Source organism: Talaromyces atroroseus (genome assembly GCF_001907595.1).
Source record: "Talaromyces atroroseus strain IBT 11181 chromosome Unknown scaffold_13, whole genome shotgun sequence".
In the NCBI taxonomy this organism is placed as follows: domain Eukaryota; kingdom Fungi; phylum Ascomycota; class Eurotiomycetes; order Eurotiales; family Trichocomaceae; genus Talaromyces; species Talaromyces atroroseus.
This window is the reverse complement of record NW_017971445.1, coordinates 937,436-958,461: the sequence shown is the minus strand read 5'-3', so window position 1 is coordinate 958,461 and position 21,026 is coordinate 937,436. Positions and strand designations below refer to the sequence as shown.

The following is a 21,026-nucleotide window of genomic DNA, read 5'->3' as shown; positions in this document are numbered from 1 at the left end:
GCCATCATATCCATTTTCCAACAATGGCTCTGTTTGCTCGATCATAGCCATCATATCCATTTACTAACAGATGGCTCTGCCGGCTCTGTTGCCCTATCCCTAAGGCTTTGCGGGTAATCCTTTGTTCCGATGTGCATTAGTCTCGTAGTGACTAACCTGATCCATTGGCTGTGACGTTCTGATTCTCTGACACTCAGTATAAGAAGAAGAATTAACATAATCTATTATCTTTAAACTAATAGCTAAACAGAACAACAGAATCAAACATTAAAACATTATTTTTAATCATATATCAATTTATCACAAGATAATTAGACATAATAGTTAGCACTAGCTCAACACACATATAATAATAATATATATAGTATTACCAGAATATCACCTACCAAAGCACTAATAAGCTTTCAAGGGGATATTTATATTAATATTAATTAGAACCCCCTAGATATAGATTTTAATAAGAAAATCTCAAAGATAAAAAAGGATTAAATATTAGCAATTAAACAAACAACCTAACTATAAATCAAATACAAAGAACTTCAAAAGCTATTAAAGAAAACATTAGAGAATTAGTTTAAATATTTTAATAAAAAATATATAATAATATAATTTTAAATTAGTAATAAGATAATATTATAAATTATAAATATCTATCCTTTAAATAAGAAGAAATTAAAGTTCAATTTCAAGTTTATTAGACTCTTCTAAATATTAAATATATGGGGAACAAATATATATAAGCTAAAAATATCTTTATAATATTAATAATTACACCTAATATTCCATATCTCTTTATTAGAATTATTTAAGAATATAGCTAGAAATAAAATCCTATTTAATAGTCTTATTATAAATAATATCAGAGAATATAAGATTAAAGAAATTCATATAGAAAAAGACTCTAAAAAGAATAAAATATATCTTATTAAGTGGGCAGGCTATTCTAAAAAAGATTATACATGAGAACCTAAGAAGAATATTAGTAATTATATTATATTTGAAACTTATTTTTAAAATCATAAGACTATTCATAACTCAAAATAAGAAAGAAAAAGATAAAGAAAAGTTTAATTTATAATAGTTAAAAATAAATATAAGATCTATTTTATACTATAAATTATTAATAAGGGTTATTAATTATAAGATTTAAAAAGAATTTACATTATATAATTAATAAAGACTTAGTTAATTAATTATAAAAACTAAGGAGATAAATTATAAGATTAAAAGCCTAAAAACCTAGATATAGATGTCTATCTATAAATAGGTTTAATAAAAGAAAATAAAAAAGACCTTTTTTCTCTATTAAAATTAGTAGGATTATTAGCCAAATATATTAACTAGAAATAGGAATAGTAAGAATGAAGCTCCTTTAATAAGATAATATAAATTGCTATAATTAAATACTTTTTAAATAGACTAGACCAAGTTAAGATTATACTTTCATTATTAGTTTTAGCACTAGAGTTTATCTTAATAATATATTTTCTAGATATATAATTTAAAGTCTTAAGTGTTCTATCTAATATATAATATTAATTACTAAAATTTCCTACTATTAAATCTTGATAGAACTTATTAGCTAAAGCCTTTAAATAGTCTAATAAAAATTTAAGGTATTATAAATTATTAGTATTAGTTACAAAATAAGAGATATTTAATAGCATAAATACTTAAATTAAAATATAAATATATACTTATAGAGATATACTTGCACTTAAGTATTTAATAATATATATATAACTAAGTTATAGTATTATAATAAATATACTACTATTTAATATAGTTATAAGAATTTAAAGTGGTTCATAATTAAAAATAGACTAAATATGGAAGCTTATATAAAGACTTAACCATATATTTTTATACCCTATTAGTATTAAAACCTTATATATAAAATATTATTACTCATCTTGCCCTTTAGAGACACAGAGAGCTAGAAGTTATTAGATATAACACTAGAAATAAAGACTATATTAAGAGGCTTAATCAGAGAACCCTTAGAAGTGTATAGAGATTTAGACTATCTATTTATTTATATTATTAGTAACTATATTAATATTTATCTAACTTTATGACTCATCTTATATAGCTAACTTATCTATATAAATAATATTTTTATAAGGTACTCTAAATATAAGGATAAATCTAGATTAATAATAATAAACTACCACTATATTAGTATTTTCTTAAGTATTAGAATACTACTCCTAAAAAAAAAAATAGCTAGAGCAGATTTAAATTATTAGAATTAGACACTTCAAGTTAACTATTACACTTAACTATAAGATAATCAAAATCACTTCACTATTATCTTAAGCATTAAATCAATACAGGAAAAGCAAAGAATTAATAATATAAAATACACTAAATCTATATTCAATAGAATTTTAATAAAAAAATATGATATTAAGATAACACTTATTATCAAGGAAAAAAATAAGGCCAAGGAAGAGAAAAGAAAGAAAGAGGAAGTTAGAATAAGAAAAATAAGAATTTATATATACTTATTACTAGTATTAATCTTAATTACTTTCTATATATTTAATCCTCTATCTAATATCTATTATTTATTTTTAATTTCTCTATTAAAAATAAGGATTTCATTACAAAACTTGAACTACTAATTCTATATACTAAACCTTACAAGTCTATGAAGTTTTAGGCTTAGGGACGCGCCCTTATAAAGAGGGGGATAGTTGTAAGGTAAAATCCTAAATAGAGTTGGGAATAGCTTCAAAGTATAGCGGGCATGTGACCTCACCCAGCTTCCCGCTGCTAATTGGACTAGTGGCTTAGCAGATATCACCTTATAACTGCGGGTGGCCTCAGGTCTTTGAGAAGCAGCGATTAGCTGCTGAGCATACATGTATATACGTTATATATTCGAATCTATTCCTAGGCCGAAGCCGAATCCCAGCTACGTTCTTGCAACCCCCGTCACACTCTCATATGTGGTTAAAATACTCTTAGATAATTTTAATATCCTTACATTTAGCCCACTCATAGTTATATCTTCATGAAAATCGTGTCTTTAGCTCTAGGTGGCATTTAATATATTAATTAACTCATTTCTTACTAACTTGCTCATTTTTATATTAAGAAAGAAGAAGATTTGCAGTATCTTATACAAGAGATAGCCGGGGAGGTAATCTACGTTTATTAAGATCAAGAATCCATTTTAGAAGGGATTCCTCCTCATATTGAGTTAATTTAGATCCATTGGCACGTATTTCAGCTCGATATTCGATGCCGGCAAGTTGATGTTGGAGAGTTGTACGAGAAACATTATAAATCTGCATAGCTTTATGTATAGTTCAAATTCTTCCATTTTTTAAATCGGAAATAGCAAGTAATATCTTGCTCTCTTGATCGCTTGAATTTTGTGTATTTTCTGTACGAATTGGTGGCATATTGACGCGTTGAAATCTAGAAATTCATATAGAGCGCGTTTTCCGGAGAAAGTGGCCCGCTCGGTGTCGTGGCCCGCTCGGTGTCCGATTACGTTAACATAACGTAATCCACCCCCGAACCGCCACCACCACCGACCCGCCACTTCCGCCGAAAACGCGTCAAAATATTCAATCCTCTATATTTAACACGTCAATATGCCACTAATTTGAGATATAAAGCGTACAAAATTAGAAAAATAAGAAGGGTGAATTGTATTAGCTATTTCTAATTTATAGAATAAAAAAATTCCTAATATTAGATGAGCAATAAAGATTTATAATATTCCTTAAATAACTCTCTAAGATTGACTAAAAAGCACCCAACAATAGTCTTAAATATATATTAATAAACATAAATTAACCCAGTTTAAAGAGGAATTGCTTATAAAATAGATATTAGATTTAGATAAGTAAGATTTATTTTCTTAACCTTCTATAATATAAGATATAGCTAATATTCTTCTTTCTTAGTATAGAAATCAAATAATTAGTGAGAACTAGGTATATAAACTAGTTTAATATTAGTTAAAGCTAAAATCATAATATTTATAAAGATATAATTATAAGCGTACTAAATATGAAGATCTAAAAATAATTAAAGAATATTTTAATTACATACAAGAGATTATAACTAAATATAGAATTTTATTAGAGAATATCTACAACTTTAATAAGATTAACTTTATAATAGATCTCTATGCAAGCGCAAAGATCATTACTAGAAATAATTAATATAACTATCTATATCTACTATAACCTAGTAATTGAGAATAGGTAACTATAATTAAGGTAATTAACTCTACTAGTTAGGCTTTACTCTTATATATGATCTTTAAAGCTATCAAATACTCTTAAAAAGGCTAGTTTAAGATTTTTCTAGATAATTAGAAGATTAATATTAGTGATAATAGATAAACTATAGATTAGATTAATATAGATTAGCTTATTAATCACTTTATTTCTTATATAAATAGCCAGATAATTAGACAATATTATATATTGATTCTAAATAATTATAAAAGTTATTTAACTGCTTAATTTAATTATATATATACTAAGAATAATATTATTCTAATTTATATATCTTTATATTTTTTATATCTACTATAGTCTCTTAATATTAGCTATTTTATAGTTTTAAAATAACAATATAAAAAGCTTATTAAGCAGCAGATGAGGCTTAATTTTAATTATATTAATAAAATTAACTTTCTTATTATATTTCTAAAGGTCTATATAATAATATATAAAGCTAAAACTATTCAGAATAGCTTTAAAGCAACTAGATTAGTATTATTAGATTTAGAGTAAATTTATTAACAAATTATTATTTAATTAAAGATTTTAATACTATCTCTTTATCTATCTAATGATTTATAATCATCTTGCTTATAAATATCTTAAAATCTATATCAATTTAAATGTTAATTAAGTATAATTAAATAGCAAATTAATTAGTGTATATAGAGTTTATCTAAGATTATTAATAAAGCAATTAGCTATATATCAAAGGCCTATAAGACTAGTATTAATAAGCTTCTTATTATATAAAAGAAAGTTTACGATTTACGCGCTATAAATGAGAAAAAGAAGTAAAAATATATATAATTTAAAAAGCAGATATCTCATAAGCAAGGAATCACTAGAGAGAAAGCATAGACACTTATAAATAGGCTAGTTAAAACATCTTAAGCTACTACTACTATTTTGGCTGAGCCTGAGCTTCCACCCTCTTAACTATGTATATGCCGCCAATTTCAATATAGTGAGTATGGAATTTTTAGACATAGAAGGCCTCAATATCCTAATTGTACTAGTAATTAATTTTTTATATATAATTATTATTTTAGGTTGAAATTTCGGGTTAAAATTAATATATAGCGCGTTTTCCGGAGAAAAGTGGCAGGTCGGTGGTGGTGGCGGTTCGGGGGTGGATTACATTATGGTGCCTGATGCTTATGTAACTGGCGTCGGGTGTTGATTCATTGGCTTTGACGTTCTGATTCTTCTTGACACAACCCGAACGCGAGCATACCAAGGTAGATACGGAGCGGACGGGAGGTCTGCCTCCGTCTCCGTGGTCATTTTGGACTTTACCAGTATCGTACCGTACTCATTAACTAGGCGAGTTTCCGAGGGATAATACAGTAGCATGCTTATAGATAGAATACGTCTTGTACTAGACTAGTAATGCGCTCAGCCTGCCGTATACTCAACGTCTGGAAATGGCTCTGTTGAATTTTCAAGGTATCGTATATTATACCGCAGACGGAAACCTCTAGTCCCAGACAGGTAAAAAGCGACGTTCCTCTCAGTGGGTCTTCTTCAGCCCTCGCTCAGCATGGCAAACGTGCAAAGCCAGATGGGAGAATTCAGGCTCTAATAGGTAACCCGTGCAAACATTGGGGGCTAGGCCCCGTCGGACTATAAAAGTGGAGCTTGAAAATAGACGATTCGATTTGTCGGCAGAGCCTAAAGTCCCAAGCGCTTAAGTAGATATTATAGGCTAACTATCGACTAAGCTAAGCTATTAAGCACTGCCCAGTCAGAGTAGACGTCTAGAGTTAAAAAAAGGAAGCCGCCTAAATCATCAGTTGTTTTTGAGCGGCACAGCTCCTCTCTCGCACGGGCTCTCTGACCCAGCATCTTCTATATTATCAGCACTCAAAAGAAACTATACCCCTTCTCCCTTCTCTCTGTTTTCACTCCCGTTGTATACCATCCTTCAATATTCCACTCACCGAAATATCAAACCAAGAGAAGGAAAGGCTCCCAAGGAAGTTAAAATACAAACGCATTTTTAGTAATCTTGGGCTGCAAAAAACCGTCAGTATTCAATATTCTAAGATTATGACCCCGCATATGCTGACAAAGGCTCTAGGTACAATAACTATTCAACGGATAGCTCCTATTTTGTACTTTGAATCCATCTCAATTCTTTCAAAACATTAGCCTCGAGTGCGGCAGGTCCCCCCGTCTTCCTCTATTCTCTCCGGCAGCGTCATGTTGCTATCCCCGGTGTATTCCACCGCTATTCAAGTCATGTCTGGTTCCCCAGAAGAAAACCCTGGACATCTTGGACGCGTGCCACATTACATAGATCCTGTGGACCCTCGGTGGACCACTGTTCAATCAGTAGGTTATTCCAACATTACTCTAGCTATTGACCTTACTAAACAAAATTTTCAGCCTCCCTATATGGGCGTATCTCATTCATACACACCTACACACCATGGATCAGACGTGCTCACACCCATCAGTCTGGATGATAACACATACTTGCAAGCACGTCCTAGCCCAGTATTAAGCCATCATTCCCAGAAATTCCCGTACATAGGTGAAGCTGCTGCCTCCAATGGACTGGGCGTCACCAGCCCATATCAAGAGCTCCTTCCTGCTCCGACATCTTCTCCAAGCTATTGCTATCAGAAACAGGATCCCCAACTCCACCATGCAACAATGGACTTCTATCACTACGGCCCAGGACACTGCCAAGCAATTCTTCCGATGAAACAGTCCAGTCTTAAGCGCTCTAGGCGACGAACAGACTCTGATAGTACTCCCCCGCGCGGCTCACCCGTCAGAATTCTACCCCATCCGGAGGGGTTATACCGACTTGAACAGGAACGCCGGCAAGGCAGCCAAGTGCTAGACCCATACCAACCAGACGCCTCAAAAGGACGCTCATCTGGGAGAGGCCGCCGTGACCCTCAAGCAGAGGAAGAGGATTTATTTGTGGAGAATCTTCGCGCACAAAGTTTGTCATGGAAGATTGTCGCCGAGATGTTTCGGGAACGATTTGGCAAGAATACAAGCGAGGCACGTCTTCAAATGCGCATGTTGCGCCGGCGGAAGAGTGCAGCGGCATGGCAAGAGGCGGATTCGAGTATGTGTGCACCGAAAAATAATCCAGACTGTTCTTTTTATCTTTTTCACTTTTTTTTGGTAGTTGTTGTACGCCGTATGCTGACCTTTGATTTAGACACCACTACTTCACGAGGCTTTTAACCCCTGGCGAATGGAAAATTACAATCTATCTGCGACAAAGGTAACAATTTGCTCTAGGCGACATCTCCAGTGATTTACAGACGCTGATTGAGATTTGGTCTACTGGGTACAAGAGTTATAAATGGCTCCACTCTATACCGAGAGGCGGATGAAGTCGCAATTATAGCTATATGACGACTGTGCAGCAAGGCCTCCGGCTTTGGAGCAGCAGCCTACGATTTTACGGAAAAACAAGAAACGAAAAAATGTGGGAAGACGATGAATAGCATGTTATCAATCATTATCATTATCATTGCATTTGGGATGGGCCGGGTGGCTGCTCTTTGACAAATCCAGAGCTGCGCCTGACCTTGGTGTGGTGGGCTGACAGATCATTGGCGGAGATAGCCGCCAGCAGAGCGGTTAAGCTTTTTCTTTGTTTGTTTCTAGAACAACTTTACCCTATGTGGTAGTTCCACGGATGCGCCGGCAGGCATTCCTGCAGCATGGCTTGTGGTTTTGCCGTTCTTTGTGTATATATATCATATGAACCACAATCAATGTCCTTACACCGCCATTACCAGACTAAATCTGCGGGTGCTCTATGTCTGTGGCACTGTGGCAGCATGGCTATAAAAATAATAAAATACATTGTACTGCCCGGCACTAGTCCGACTGTCCGAGACGAAGTTATTCCAAATAAGGCTTTCAGCGGGCCAAGAAAAGTTCTCCACCAAGGACAATTGAATAATCAGTTTGGGCGTGTCAGTGTCAGCCCTCTTTCAACTTTGCCAGTCACCTGAAGGGGGATGCCGATCAGGCGTAACTAGAAGTAGTATGTGCTTCGGCGGGGCGAAGACATACCCTTAATCTACTGGGGTTGCGCGTCAATGTCACTACGAATACATATCAGGCAAAAAGGGTACGTCGCATGCTCGTATCGTAAAAATCCTATTTCCTGTTTATTTAAACGGGCCAGGTTGGCATAGTGTGTTCGATTAGTACTCGGTTTGTTGTTCCAGATTCAGTTTAATCACAGTAGATGGCAAATGCATCAAATTTGACGAAGTGCTCTAGAATGGACTTAGGATCTCATTAGTCTTATTCGGGTAATAAACGCGAGCTTTACTCGCGACTAGCTTCTTCCCGGGGCCATCATGTGATTACCTTAGTAACTATTCCGTATATAGGTACCCAAAAAGATACCTACTATTAAATATTGGTAATTACTATGTATTAGCATTCCGTAAACTCCGGGCTCCGTATTGATTCCTATTGTTAGGGCTCGGTCCGGTAATATATTCCGATATGCCTAAACTCCGAGTTTATTTAGTTTTAAGGTGCAACTTGCAGGCATTGAGCTCACTTATCTCCGACAAGATGGCTTGAAAAAGAATCGATAGTTAGAAGATGATGTACTAAGTCATTGTGGTGTCTAACACATAGCTGCTAATGCAAGTACTCTGTAGCTAGCATTAACTGTATAGGTTTCAGTAGAAATGCTTTGTTTCATGCTCTGCAGTGCCCTATAGTCTGCTCTCCGAACTGTAGGGTTTGATATGAAAAACTCAATTTTAAATCCGTTGACCCGTTGATATCTAGCGGATATTATACTCCGTGTCAAGTCCGAGATTAAATCTAGTGGGACCGCCCTCTCTTTTGGCATTGGTCAGATTTTCTCTCTTACTACAAACTATATAATTTATGCAATGTCCACAGTACTTTTTTTATGGAATAAACAAAGACGCAAAGCAAGAAGGTATAGCCTTAGATGCTTACCGAGTACAAAGCATACTAATTCATTCTATGGACGGTAATTCTTAAAAATAGCTAGATCAAGCCTAATCTAAGGTACAACAAGCCCGAAGCATTAACTTTGATTGATGCCTTGCCTCCATTATTCGATCTATTGAGTAAAAGAGGATGACGCGAGGACTCCTCTGGAGGTGGCAGTGTTGCAGGCCTTGGCTGCAGCACATCGCTCATTGACTTCCCCGTACGGAGTACCAAATTAGTACTAGTGGTAATGTCACTACAATACGTAACTAGCACTTAAACCTTCATTTTATCCAGCTGCGTATCACTATCAACTTAACATTGGATCAGAAGTTGATCGTACTATGAGTCTCGACCTAATTGGCCCATACTTTGGCAGGCTGTCTCTAAGACTATGCTCTAGAGTCTGGCTTAGATCGTCTTAAAGTTCTGACTTTGAAAAAGGTACTGCGTGCCATCGGTTATCACATCAGTCATCACCCTGTCACATCCTAATGTCCAAGCAAGCCATAGTTGTATCCTTCACGGATTAATTGGATCGTAGCAAACCCCAGCTAGAGAGAGAAAAGAGAAAAGAGACATTCCCTTATTTTGAATAAATATATGTTCCACTTTTTCAACTCTTTCATCTTCAACTTGGTATAGCAACTAAGTTAATTTTCTCTCCATTATAAGCTACCTTTCTAACTGTAAAAGGCTAAATAAACGACACGCGACATGCGTCAGTCGCCCCAATGCTCAACGAAACTCAAATACATAGTTAGTTCTAGAAAACTGACAAATCCCCATTCATACTCCGCATGCTAGTAGGCAAAAAGCACATGGACAGCATTATTCAGTGCTACGTGTGTGATTATCGGTCTTACAAATTACCAACTTATACCTCTATGCTGGTTATTTGGTAGCTGGTTAGTTTTGCCTTTTAACACTGGAGCATTTCTCTCATTTCGGTGATAGTTACGACCCAGGGAATCGGATCAGAAGTTCAACCACTGTTTATCTTGAAGTACTCTGGCGGCAAACCCCACAGTGGAGCAGTCAATTCCAAATTCGATAACAAGCCGCTAACCTAAAACTAATAATAAAAATGCCAAGCTTAAACAGCCCCATTATGGCTTTACGAGCGTCGGGTACGTAGTCCGTAATACGTATTGCGTCTTAGATAGCCCTTTTTGTAACATAATACGGATGTATACATATTGGTACGTAAGTTCAAAGTTACTCCGCATCACCCTTGAAACTTGGAAGAAACAAACCTTCAGACTTAAATCTGTCCAAATCTGTGGCATGCAAGCCTAGTCAAACTGTGAAGCTTCGAATGGCGCTTATTTGAAAATAGATAATGAACATAGAATCTTCCAAGAATGTGATTGACTATGCCGTGCAACTATCTTCGGGTTTTCTTCATTATGAACCTACAGCGGCCTCAATAAAAGGTTGGAACTAACTCCTGGAGCAGGCACTCGCCAATGTAGCTAATTCAAAAAAAAACATTTTTTTCAATCCATTGTAGATACGACCGGCCGTTTGAATGAATTGGGATCTGCAGAACAAGTCAAAGATTCCAAAGATAAGTAGACCTTGAAAGCAGTATTCTTTGGTGTAATGATATGCCAAACAGTTTCGTATCATATAATGTTTTGTGGCGTCAGGAAGTTGCGCTGAGACCTTTTTCATCCCTGCTTTAATTACGCAGTAGTCAACTAAATAACGAGAGACACTAGCAACATTCATATGAAGGTGAACGATTTTCTCGGACCAAATGCTGATTCAAAATTAGATGTTGAAAAAACATTGCGGGTAGTATTTAACAAAATGAATCTCATTGAATGATACAACATAGATATCGAGCGTTAACTAGACTCCAACTCATTATCGCCTCCAGGTGAAACCACATAAACCTATTGATTCGAAGGTCTTACTTCCTTTTCAACAGTCAATAGAGCAGAAACGGAACATCGTTCCGCCAAACTGCGACGGGTGCTCTCAGCAGCACACTGTGATCTAGATTCATTAACGGCACGAAACCCTCTACTAACCACTGATAGCACAGAAAAGCCACAGTCGGGTTGTTGCGGTTCTGGTGATGCTACTGGACTCAATTTGGGTGTCGGAGGTAGTTGTGGGCGAGTTTGAGAGAGGTTGCGTGTAATTGCTTCCTCAACTACCTTGGCAGAAACTTCCCGTGCATCACGAGAGTATTCAGCAGCAATTTTTGACCAAAATGATTGACAGTGGGTCTCATAAATAGAGTGGAGACGAGGAAAATTGATATCGCTCTGTTCTTCTCGCTTGTAGCAATCTGTAGAGCTTGCTCGGGGACTGTCAGGGTCGTGTGACCCAGCATGATCTGTCGAAGGTTCCAAGGTAAGAGGTATATGACTCATACCTGGTTTTGGTAAAATAGGGACGTGTGCACGATGTGCTTGCATAGAAATATTGTCAGAAGCAGCTCTCAATCGTGAACCAAGTTCAGGACTGGAGGAAGGAGACACCACTGGGGATAGTTGAGTGCGGTAAGCGTTCTCCGACACCTCTCCAGTAGCGGCAATCAAATTTAAGGATCTCGTAGATGAGATGGAAGCACTACGCCGACGACTGTTATTACCATACGACATCTGGTGATAGTGCAGACGACAGGCTAGTTCGGTCTTCTTCAAATGTGCGGCGATATGCTTGTAAGGCATTTTATTTATTCTAGTCCGCAACAGGTAAGCTTCCTGTTCAATATTAAAATTCGTTAGTGAGAAGCCAAGTATACAACTCTTTCTATTCAGCTTACCTCCTCTTCCGTCCATGCTCTGCTGCCACCGGTCGAGGATATCCGACGGTGGTGCTTGTGAACCCGATACTCCGGTTGCTCCATATTTGTAGGTAACACCTTGCTGAGGCCAGCGTTCAAGCTTGTCGCAACAAATAGCCTGGGAATAGAGATATGAATAAAGAGGGAAATATCTGAGCCAAGAACGCTAAGATAATGAAGACTGTTTGTCGTAAAAAGGTATCTAGAATGGCTATCGGGGTATCATTTAAAAATAATGAGGGATTTTCACGACCTTCTAGTAACCGATGATAACAGTAGAATAAAAAAAGAAGGCCCAACCAGTGGGCAGCGTTAAAAGAAAGAGGAAAATTTGGACCGGCCTTATAATGCAGAGAAGATATCTTTTCTTCACAATACTCTGGCAAGGCGCTCTTTATGTCTTCCTCGAAGTCCATCGATGTAGACTTCTGTCAAGGGTGCAATTGACCCCGTGTTCCTAAAGGCTGACACACTTGCAGATTTCGCACCAGTAGTGTGACATCTTGGTCTAGCCGTGTTTGAATGGCAAACATTGAGCTAAATGTCAGTATGTGTTTTTTGTGACAAGGCGTGTGTTGTCTCTGAGACATCTTAGCACGAAACTGTGTTTGAGTTAAGCAGAGGCTCAAAAGCTAACAGGGACACTTTTTCCGGATCAGCGTGGTGTGCCGTCTGAGATTCCTGCCTGATACTCCAAAACTAGACAGCGTGTATTATCAAAATATGGAATAAAAACAAAGCCATTCCCTCTAGTCGAAAGGATTTCGGGTAATTTGCAGGGCCAATTTGAGGCCCCCTGATTCACAGATTAGCCATAGCTTATGAGGCGCAGGGTCGAAGCCAGACGGCTATCAGTGTAAAGTGAACGAGATGAGCACGCTACATCCTTGACAAGGATGTCGTGCTGACAGATCTGGCGGTTTCAATGTTGGCCCTGTGACTTGCCGTGTTTTGAGGTGCAAGAGACTAGCGTAGGAGACCAGTGGCTCTATATATTGTAAACCACTTGGCTTTAAAAGGGGAGGAGGCCAACATAAAGAGAGATAGAGAAAGAGAGAGGTGTGAAACTATTCATCTGTACCTCGAGGGAGGTGCGACGGAGGCGTTGTCCTCGTTCATTTCCCCCGCACAATTGGCCAATCAGGCTTCATTGCTTCGGTTACTAAGCACCTTGCCCATCCTGGTCTAGCGTGTCACCCTGAAACTTGGAAATTGGCCCTGCAACGGCCTCGACCTCGCTCCCTCACTCACTGCTCTCGGTTTCTAATCGAGACACTTTCTCACACGGGGATTCCGAGGGCGTTCTCTCTTTGCGGCCGCTGACATGGCTGATTCTTATACGAGTTTCATTTTCGCAAGGAATCCAAACTCTTGTTGCCGATGGTTAGCTTGAGCTTCGACAAAATGCAGATCAACATTTCAAGCTACCATTCCAAAACGGGACGAAGGAACATACTTTACATTCCTTTCCTCGCATTTATACGGAGTACTTTGTCCGTTCATCGGCGTTGCTGACATGGGTGGAAACAAGTTGCCCCGCGGGCATCAAGCAACCGTGGTGTTGATGACCGAATTAATGTGGACTAAGTTTCAAACAGTATCAGATAAAAATGGACACAAGTCCGAACGCAATGGAACAACTGGAAGATTTTGCAATCATGTTCTTTTGCAATTCAACTGTATATACTGCACTCGAGATACTTTTCTATCTATAACTTTGTTCTACAATGGCGGAGCCCCCATTCAAAATTGACAACTGGCAATTGGCCGCGGCCGAGCGACGGCAGAGTCTCTACGAAAGTATTCCCAATGACTATCGGCTACCTACGAATCTTTCAGACCTGGCTATTGCCGGCTTGTTGAGACCTGAAGACCAGGCTGTGCTCCAATGCGGGATCTTGTCTGATTTGGACATGGAAATCACAAATATTACAGATGCTCCAACACTTGTGTCGTTGATGGCTAGTAGACAATATACTGCAGTCCAGGTCACACAAGCATTCTGCAAACGAGCAGCTATTGCGCAACAATGTCTCGGTTGTTTGACCGTCTTCTTGTATGAAAGTGCTATGAGGAGGGCGACGGAGCTAGATGACTACATGGCACAAACAGGGAAGTCAGTAGGAATCTTGCATGGCTTGCCTATCTGTTTGAAGGATATTTTCGACATCCAAGGTCAGCCTACAACAGTGGGCTTAGTGTCTTGGTTACCTTACATAGCAACAAAAAACGCGACCATCACAGACAGCATCATTGCCGCCGGCGGAATTCTATTGGCAAAAACATCGACTTCTCAAGCGTGTCTGATGGTGGAATCCATTAACAACATATTCGGCACTGTGAGAAATCCGTACAACCCCCAACTCAGTGCCGGTGGATCTTCGGGAGGTGAAGCAGCACTTGTGGCTGCGAAAGGAAGCATTCTGGGCTCCGGGACTGACGGCGGAGGAAGTATTCGCTTCCCAGCTGCATTCTGCGGACTATGGGGAATTAAATGCTCCAAGGGACGTATTCCGGCTGGTGGGTGCAGCGGTCCAAAATCTGGCAACGAATCAGTGAACTCAGGGTTTGGTCCTTTAGCCAAGACCGTGGCGTCTTTAGAAGTGTGGTTACGTGCACAGCTAGCTTCACAACCATGGGATGTGGATTCTAGTTGCATTCCAATGAAATGGGATGTTTCTAGAGCTGAAAGGGCTCAAGGACCACTTACTATAGCTGTTATCTGGGATGATGGTGTAGTAAAACCCGCACCTCCAGTTGTGGTGAGTTTATTGAACAAAAAGACATCCTTCAATAAATCACTTTTTACTAACTTCAAGCAGCGGGCGCTTAAGATTGTTGTAGACTTACTCAAGAAAAATGGACATAGAATTGTACATTTGCCCGAAGAAAAGATAAAAGACGTTCACCGTCGGGCTACCTCGTGCTTTATGATGTCAAATGTTCAAGACGGAGGCTTTACCGTAATGAAACATATTGATTCATCTGGAGAGCCAGTCGTTCCTCGCACAGCAACAGGTTCATTAGAATCACGCCTAACAGCTCGCGAAATATTTGACAATCATTTGCTCCGAAGCTCCCTTGGAGATGAATATAATGATCTGTGGCAACATCACCAAATGGATGCTATTTTGGCACCAGCTGTTGCGCACCCTGCACCGCCCCATGGTAAATACATCAGCAATTCATATGCCTCTATATACAACATGTTGGATTATGTCACTGGGTGCATCCCCGTTGGCAGTGTTGACTTGGAGCTGGACAAGGCCCCTCCTGAGTGGTATCAGCGTCAACCATATGACAGAATCGAGCCAGTGCGGTTCCCGTACGACTTGGGGGATAAAGAAATGATGGATTTGTGTAAGTCTTCGGAAATTTTCCAGGTGTATTTCGTTTTTCTTCTAACTCCTGGCCATATAAAGATTCCTCTCCTGAAGTTTTTAAGAATTCACCCATCGGGGTGCAAATTGTTTGCCGGAGGCTAAAAGAGGAAAAATGCATTGGAATTCTCAAAGAGATTGAACGAATCCAACGAGAGGGTCTCGTCTCGATATAGTCTATTGCAATGGATCGAAGGGACTTGAATGTCAGAATCGGACGCTAGTTTCGCCGATTTCCACTCAAGCCAGTACCAAGTTGAATACGCAGTTGCAACTCCGGTACCCTATGAGATAATAAACTGTAACAAGAGACTCGGCGATGTTTCACTGAAGGTTGCCGGGGTACACTAGGATAAATAGACATTCTCTCTAAAACCTTCCAAGTGTTCAAGGACCATGTGTAAACCAGCTGTAGTCTTCCTGCCAGGATCCTGGCTATCTGTATTGATCTGTATTGGCGCATTTCTAGTGCCTGAGGAAGTGAGCTGTGCTGGTTTACGAGGACGACGTCTTCCGAAATAGATTTTACTGGATCAGGTAGGTCATGCGCCTCTTAAGTGAAGGTAACAAGCATAGGATAACTAATCATTCTCGTCCCCGTAGCCAGAAAAAGATCTGAATATCCCAGACAACGCAGTCGAAATATTCACTGCCGATGTTGAACCAGTTCTCGCGAAGCAAATGGCCGCTCAACTAAACTCGCATTCGAGCCTAGCCTTCAGGTTAGAGTAGACATCTTCGGCATGGACTGTGTCATCCTTTGATGGCCATTGTGCATACATCGTCACCGGAGAGGATCAAGCTGTTCCTAAGGCTGCGCAACATCGAATGATAGAGGCAACTGGGAAAGGGTGGATAGTGAAGGAAAATTCAAGCACTAGCAACATGGCACCCTTCTTGACTCGCACTGACGCTTGTATCTAATTAGTGCATGAGATTGTAAGTGCCTGTGAGCAGGCTTGAATCTAGTATGCATAGGACTTTGAAGCACGTTGAAGTGGAGAATAGACATTCCAATGAAGTCGAAATCCTAACTGATTGAAACTGTTTTGAGCACGTCGAACCAAGTAACGAATTTTATGATTCTGAGAGTGTTCCAGTGCTAGATAAAAGCGTTAAACAATCAGGTCACAACAATCAAAGCTCTAGATATCTAGATTCTAGGATTGGACGATTCAAGTAAACCCAAGCCGTCTGTTAGCTTCTGCCCTCATCTTTCTTTGACCACAGGTGATTCCTTCCTCATGGACATCAAAAGGGTGCAATCCAAGAGCACGTTTACCCTCCAGAGACAAGATATTTTCCTCTTTGGCACCATTGTCATCGTGATTTTTCTCCACATCTCCGTGGGTATACTTTTCAAAGTCCACCGGAATGCCAACGTCGAGGAAACTTTGTCGCGTACCGATCATACTCTCCAGATTATAGGGGCATAGTGGAATACAAGCATTGTAACTAACAGAAGAGTCCACAGTACCTGGATGAAACTTGTCAACCTCGTGAATGAGATCGCAGTGCCAAAAGACATAGTCTCCTGGCTTCACCGGAGGGATGCCAACAGTAGACTTTTCTAGTTCAAGGTGAGGATGCAAATTTTCTGTGGGAAAAAATTGGAGATCTCCAGGTGTAGCACCTGGAAAAACCGGCGTCACATCGTCAAACTCCTCGTTCAGCACAAAGAAAGGTCGAAGCATCAAATATGCCGTGGATGCTTTGAGGCTAGGGACAAGCCGCAGTGTTCCTTCTCCAGTGCTGGTGTGAGAAAGGCTTATCCATCCTTGTAAGGAGCGAAAGACAGAGCATGACACTATTTATTGACTGTGTCAGTCTTTGAAACATTCTGTCTGGCGCGAAAGGGCTCTGTTCTCTTACTTCCTGTTCCGTAGAGATCTGTTTTTGCGTCCGAACGAAAATCAGCATTCCACGCATCGTATTCTTCCCATTTTCCTTCGAATATCTTCCGGTAGCACTCCTGATAAAGAGGGTCTTCCCAGCGTTCCATGGCGCCACTGTCTTGGTGTGCATTGAGGGTGTATTCCTGGTCTGGACTCGATTAGTCAGTAAAAGTTTAGAGGAATTAGGGTTCCAGATCATTCTCACCTTTGGTTGGATGCCTTATACGAAAGCGGTCGGGGTAGGAGACCTGACTGCTTAAATCAAACAGAGCATCTTCGGAACTAAGATGCCAAAGCATGCTAACAGCTTTCATAGCCTTCAGCACTCGTTCATGGCTTCTAATTTGAACCTGCGGTGGCGTCCAAAACAAGCTGAAGTTTTGAGGATTATGTTTGGGAAACCCTGCGACGTTGGGATGTTGACGCACATAATGTTTCAACTCACTCTCCCACTTCGAGGCTACTTCTTCAGAAACAACGTTTCGAATGACCACGCAGCCAGAGTCACGAACTGCTTCAGCTGCGCCATTGGGCAAATTTCCTCCGTTCTCAAGGATGTCAGCGAAGTCGATAACTGGGATTGAAGATGGGCCGGATTTTGCGATTCTGTCTGCCTCCGACGCGAGAACTTTGACTAATCTCTTATAGGAATGGATGACAGCTTGACGGTTCTCGGGTTTAATAATTGACTGCTTCAATTCGGAAAATCGCGGCTCTAAAAGCTGGCAACTTGAGATTTCAATCATCAATTAGCTTGAAAATATGCTTTTAAGGGTCAAAAGGGCCAGGGTAGCTCACGGTAACTGCAGCTCCTCGAGCGCTGCGCCTTGCTGATACGGCACCTGTGACATCTCGCTGACGTGGCTGATTGGTGTTGGTACCCAAAAAATTATCCCTTTACCTTTCCCTCTCTTGTATTGCAAGTAAATAGTAAAAAGGCAAATGATTTCAAGACATCTCGAAGGAACTAGCACTTATTTATACCAAGCGAGGTATTGCGGCAATTACATGGTGTGAAAAGTCTTTCCATTTGTCGTTTTCTTCTCTTTTTCGTTTGATTATGGCAGCAAAGGCGAATTTTTACTTACGTAACGTTACATGTACCTGAGGGGGCTTCATTTCTGGATTCTCATTTCTCCTAGTATTCAGAGCAACAACTTGCCCCGCGGGCAACTCAGACGCTGGGGCAAAGCCTCGTGGAATTAGTTTGTTGGAAACCCCGCACATCAGCTCGGGCTAAAGCTAATAAGTTCGTTGTTCATACTTGAATTCTGATGGTAACTTTTTGGGAGCTTTGGTTTCGATGGGCTTTTAGGGTTTCCTCCTTGCAAACAACATGGCAGGCATTAACGGAGAAGGCTACGACTCAAAAGATACCAAGTGTTGCAGACTTGGTAAATGCTTTGACCTAAGGCTATTGCTTGAGATATTTATAAAACGTTATTTGATACAGTTTCACTAGTGATCTCCTCCATATCGGGAAAGACTCGTCTAAAGAATAGGTTGAGCCTAATGCTGGGAAGCTTTGCAAATTCAAATTTCACTGAAAGATCATTCAACAGCTTTCGATACCGCTGCAAAACGTCCTGGCGGTTATTCATAGTTGCCTCATCAATACTAGAGAGATAAATTGTAAGGATAAAGCTCCCGATGATGCCTAGACTGCCCTTGCAGTCTTCATTGTCGTTAATGCCTACTTAACAATGTGAACTAAAATTGGCAAAAAGGACTTACAGCTTATCCAAAGACCAGAGGGGTTTTGAGACAGCAATTGCTCCAGGGAATGGAATATTTGATCGAATAACTGTGACTCATGTGAAAGGCCACCCAAAGTTGTCCCTGTTGATACGAAAACTGCACCACGTATTAAAGCTTCGATAGCGTAGTAAGCGAATGACAAAGTATATGCTATAATGGAAATATTGGTTAGTATGGGCACCCAGAAGTCAGACTGTAAGTGTAACGCACAATTGGTATTATCACTCTGCACGGCCGTTGTGAACATATGCTGAGAGCGCCACTCCTCGAGTCTCCGAGTGGATTCTTCTGCCAGACTCAAAACGTTTGGACTTGACATAGTCATCAGTGACCGTTGAGGAGAATAGAATGTAGTTAGGACGTCCGCTAAGATCTGTGTAAGATGACATAGACTAATGAATCCTTGAATAGAAGCAGAAGAAGCTGCATCTAAAATTCCCCATTCATTCGTGAAGTCAAAAAGAGTTATTTTTTTCACGGTGAAATGCTGGTCAGTTATATGACTAGGTCTCCCGAGCCAAGTGGCAAGCCTGTCTGTTATTAGCCAACAATCATACTTATTGATTGGTAATAAGTACCACTTGTCCTGTAAATATACCGTCCACCATAAGATTCGTCGCAGCTTGCACTCCCGGGAAGATATTTTCCACCCCTCTGGATCTACATGAAGGCCGATGTCTTGTGCCACAGCTACTGCCTAAGGAGTTTTGTAAGCCTTGTGATCACCGAGCCTTCACCGACGTATTATAAATTCCTACCTGAGCTGTCACAACCCATGAACCTGGGTGATTTGGTTCCCTCATTTGGTCCGGTTGAAATTGTAAGTACAGAAGAAGGGCCTGGAGTGTCCTAATGGTAGGGTTACGAATTTCGTATACAACCGACTTGTAAACAAATGATTGAAGGGTAGTCCTGAGGATTCGAGGCTTCCCCTGGAGCTCTGGGCTGTGGTCCCAGAAAAACACAGCTAGGCTGTAAACCGCTGCCAGCAAGGATGCTGGCACTGATTTGGCAGCAATGGCTGCCTCAAACTCGGATCGCGTCTCTAGTATTGGTAGCGTTGGTTGAATATACCTGTAATACAAATCTAGCAATTCGCGGTGGTAGGTTGCTGCAGAAGTAGGTATTTGGCTGGTATCAAAAGCATCTCCGTTTGCGTCCAGGAGCACGTTTGGGTAGATCTTTGGAGGCCACGTTCCGTGCGTTTAATTTCAGCCATTCGTTTGTTGTACTAGATTATAAACTTACCGTGAAATATGCATTATGCGTAAAACTAATCGCAGCTCTCCAGATGGTCCAGTTGCTTGTGCCGAAGACACCATTGGCATCAAATGGTAAATGGCGCAGCAAATAGTCTCCCTGATCACCACTAGCCCCAGAGTAGAAAAACGTCTGTCCGGGCATAACAGTTGTCTGATCCGGAATGACGGTTGCCGCTGTCTTACTCGTCTCTGCCAATTCGGTTGGCGTGTTTCTCGTTGGACTGCATTCCTGCTCGTGGCTCAGCGATCTCCGGCGTTTCTTCTTCGGTGGCGCCGACAGAAATGTACAAGTAAGACCACGGTGCCGGCACAACGAGCACGTCTGCTGGCCTTCCTCCACTAAACATCCAGTACGCCGGCGACGACAGGCGTCGCATCTGCCGCATTGCAGGTCAGTCAGCACTAAACTAGTTTGAGTTTGTCTTTTGGCTCGAAGCCAGAGCATGAACGCACGGCTTCCGTTTTTTGGACCGATAGGGTCTTGGTTGCCCGCTGGGCGAAGCTGTTGGATCAACCATTGCGAGCAACACAGATTATGAAAGGACACAAGCAGGAGAATGCAGGTGCTCGGCGATGCCTGCAGTGAGATAAGGGCTTATCATGAGAGTGGGCCCGACTCGCCCGCGGGGCTTCTCGCCATCAGTTTTCTTTGATAGCCACAATAATTATGGGCTCGATTGTTTCTTGTTGATACAAGCACAGATATCAGGATA

At 40.0% G+C, this 21,026-nt stretch overlaps 5 protein-coding genes across 5 annotated transcripts, besides 6 other annotated features; 2 read left to right on the top strand and 3 right to left on the bottom strand.

The window, feature by feature from the left end:
• Nucleotides 1–22: 22 nt before the first annotated feature.
• Nucleotides 23–99: a repeat region (Identified by RepeatMasker using a combination of RepBase library and repeat library created with RepeatScout).
• Nucleotides 100–213: a repeat region (Identified by RepeatMasker using a combination of RepBase library and repeat library created with RepeatScout).
• Nucleotides 193–2,945: a repeat region (Identified by RepeatMasker using a combination of RepBase library and repeat library created with RepeatScout).
• Nucleotides 2,946–3,509: a repeat region (Identified by RepeatMasker using a combination of RepBase library and repeat library created with RepeatScout).
• A 3-nt stretch (nucleotides 3,510–3,512) lies between these two features.
• Nucleotides 3,513–5,396: a repeat region (Identified by RepeatMasker using a combination of RepBase library and repeat library created with RepeatScout).
• Nucleotides 5,397–5,430: 34 nt separating this feature from the next.
• Nucleotides 5,431–5,470: a repeat region (Identified by RepeatMasker using a combination of RepBase library and repeat library created with RepeatScout).
• Nucleotides 5,471–6,455: 985 nt separating this feature from the next.
• On the top strand, nucleotides 6,456–7,612 carry UA08_08363 (hypothetical protein; the record flags this gene model as incomplete). The annotated part of the gene is made up of 3 exons (XM_020263278.1): nucleotides 6,456–6,587; nucleotides 6,642–7,338; nucleotides 7,518–7,612. 3 exons carry the CDS (start codon nucleotides 6,456–6,458, stop codon nucleotides 7,610–7,612), a joined length of 924 nt encoding a protein of 307 aa, XP_020116603.1.
• A 3,291-nt stretch (nucleotides 7,613–10,903) lies between these two features.
• Nucleotides 10,904–12,081, bottom strand: UA08_08362 (hypothetical protein; the record flags this gene model as incomplete). The annotated part of the gene is made up of 5 exons (XM_020263277.1): nucleotides 10,904–10,918; nucleotides 11,138–11,212; nucleotides 11,255–11,565; nucleotides 11,605–11,935; nucleotides 11,998–12,081. The coding sequence occupies 5 exons, from the start codon at nucleotides 12,079–12,081 to the stop codon at nucleotides 10,904–10,906; spliced, it is 816 nt and encodes a 271-aa protein (XP_020116606.1).
• A 1,664-nt stretch (nucleotides 12,082–13,745) lies between these two features.
• Nucleotides 13,746–15,574, top strand: UA08_08361 (hypothetical protein; the record flags this gene model as incomplete). Its single annotated transcript, XM_020263276.1, has 3 exons — nucleotides 13,746–14,780; nucleotides 14,841–15,378; nucleotides 15,441–15,574. The coding sequence occupies 3 exons, from the start codon at nucleotides 13,746–13,748 to the stop codon at nucleotides 15,572–15,574; spliced, it is 1,707 nt and encodes a 568-aa protein (XP_020116607.1).
• Nucleotides 15,575–16,573: 999 nt separating this feature from the next.
• UA08_08360 (hypothetical protein) lies at nucleotides 16,574–18,144 on the bottom strand (the record flags this gene model as incomplete). Its single annotated transcript, XM_020263275.1, has 4 exons — nucleotides 16,574–17,205; nucleotides 17,271–17,441; nucleotides 17,499–18,022; nucleotides 18,092–18,144. 4 exons carry the CDS (start codon nucleotides 18,142–18,144, stop codon nucleotides 16,574–16,576), a joined length of 1,380 nt encoding a protein of 459 aa, XP_020116604.1.
• A 579-nt stretch (nucleotides 18,145–18,723) lies between these two features.
• Nucleotides 18,724–20,831, bottom strand: UA08_08359 (hypothetical protein; the record flags this gene model as incomplete). Its single annotated transcript, XM_020263274.1, has 6 exons — nucleotides 18,724–18,968; nucleotides 19,028–19,201; nucleotides 19,262–19,424; nucleotides 19,810–20,232; nucleotides 20,300–20,690; nucleotides 20,767–20,831. 6 exons carry the CDS (start codon nucleotides 20,829–20,831, stop codon nucleotides 18,724–18,726), a joined length of 1,461 nt encoding a protein of 486 aa, XP_020116605.1.
• Between the last annotated feature and the right edge of the window lie 195 nt (nucleotides 20,832–21,026).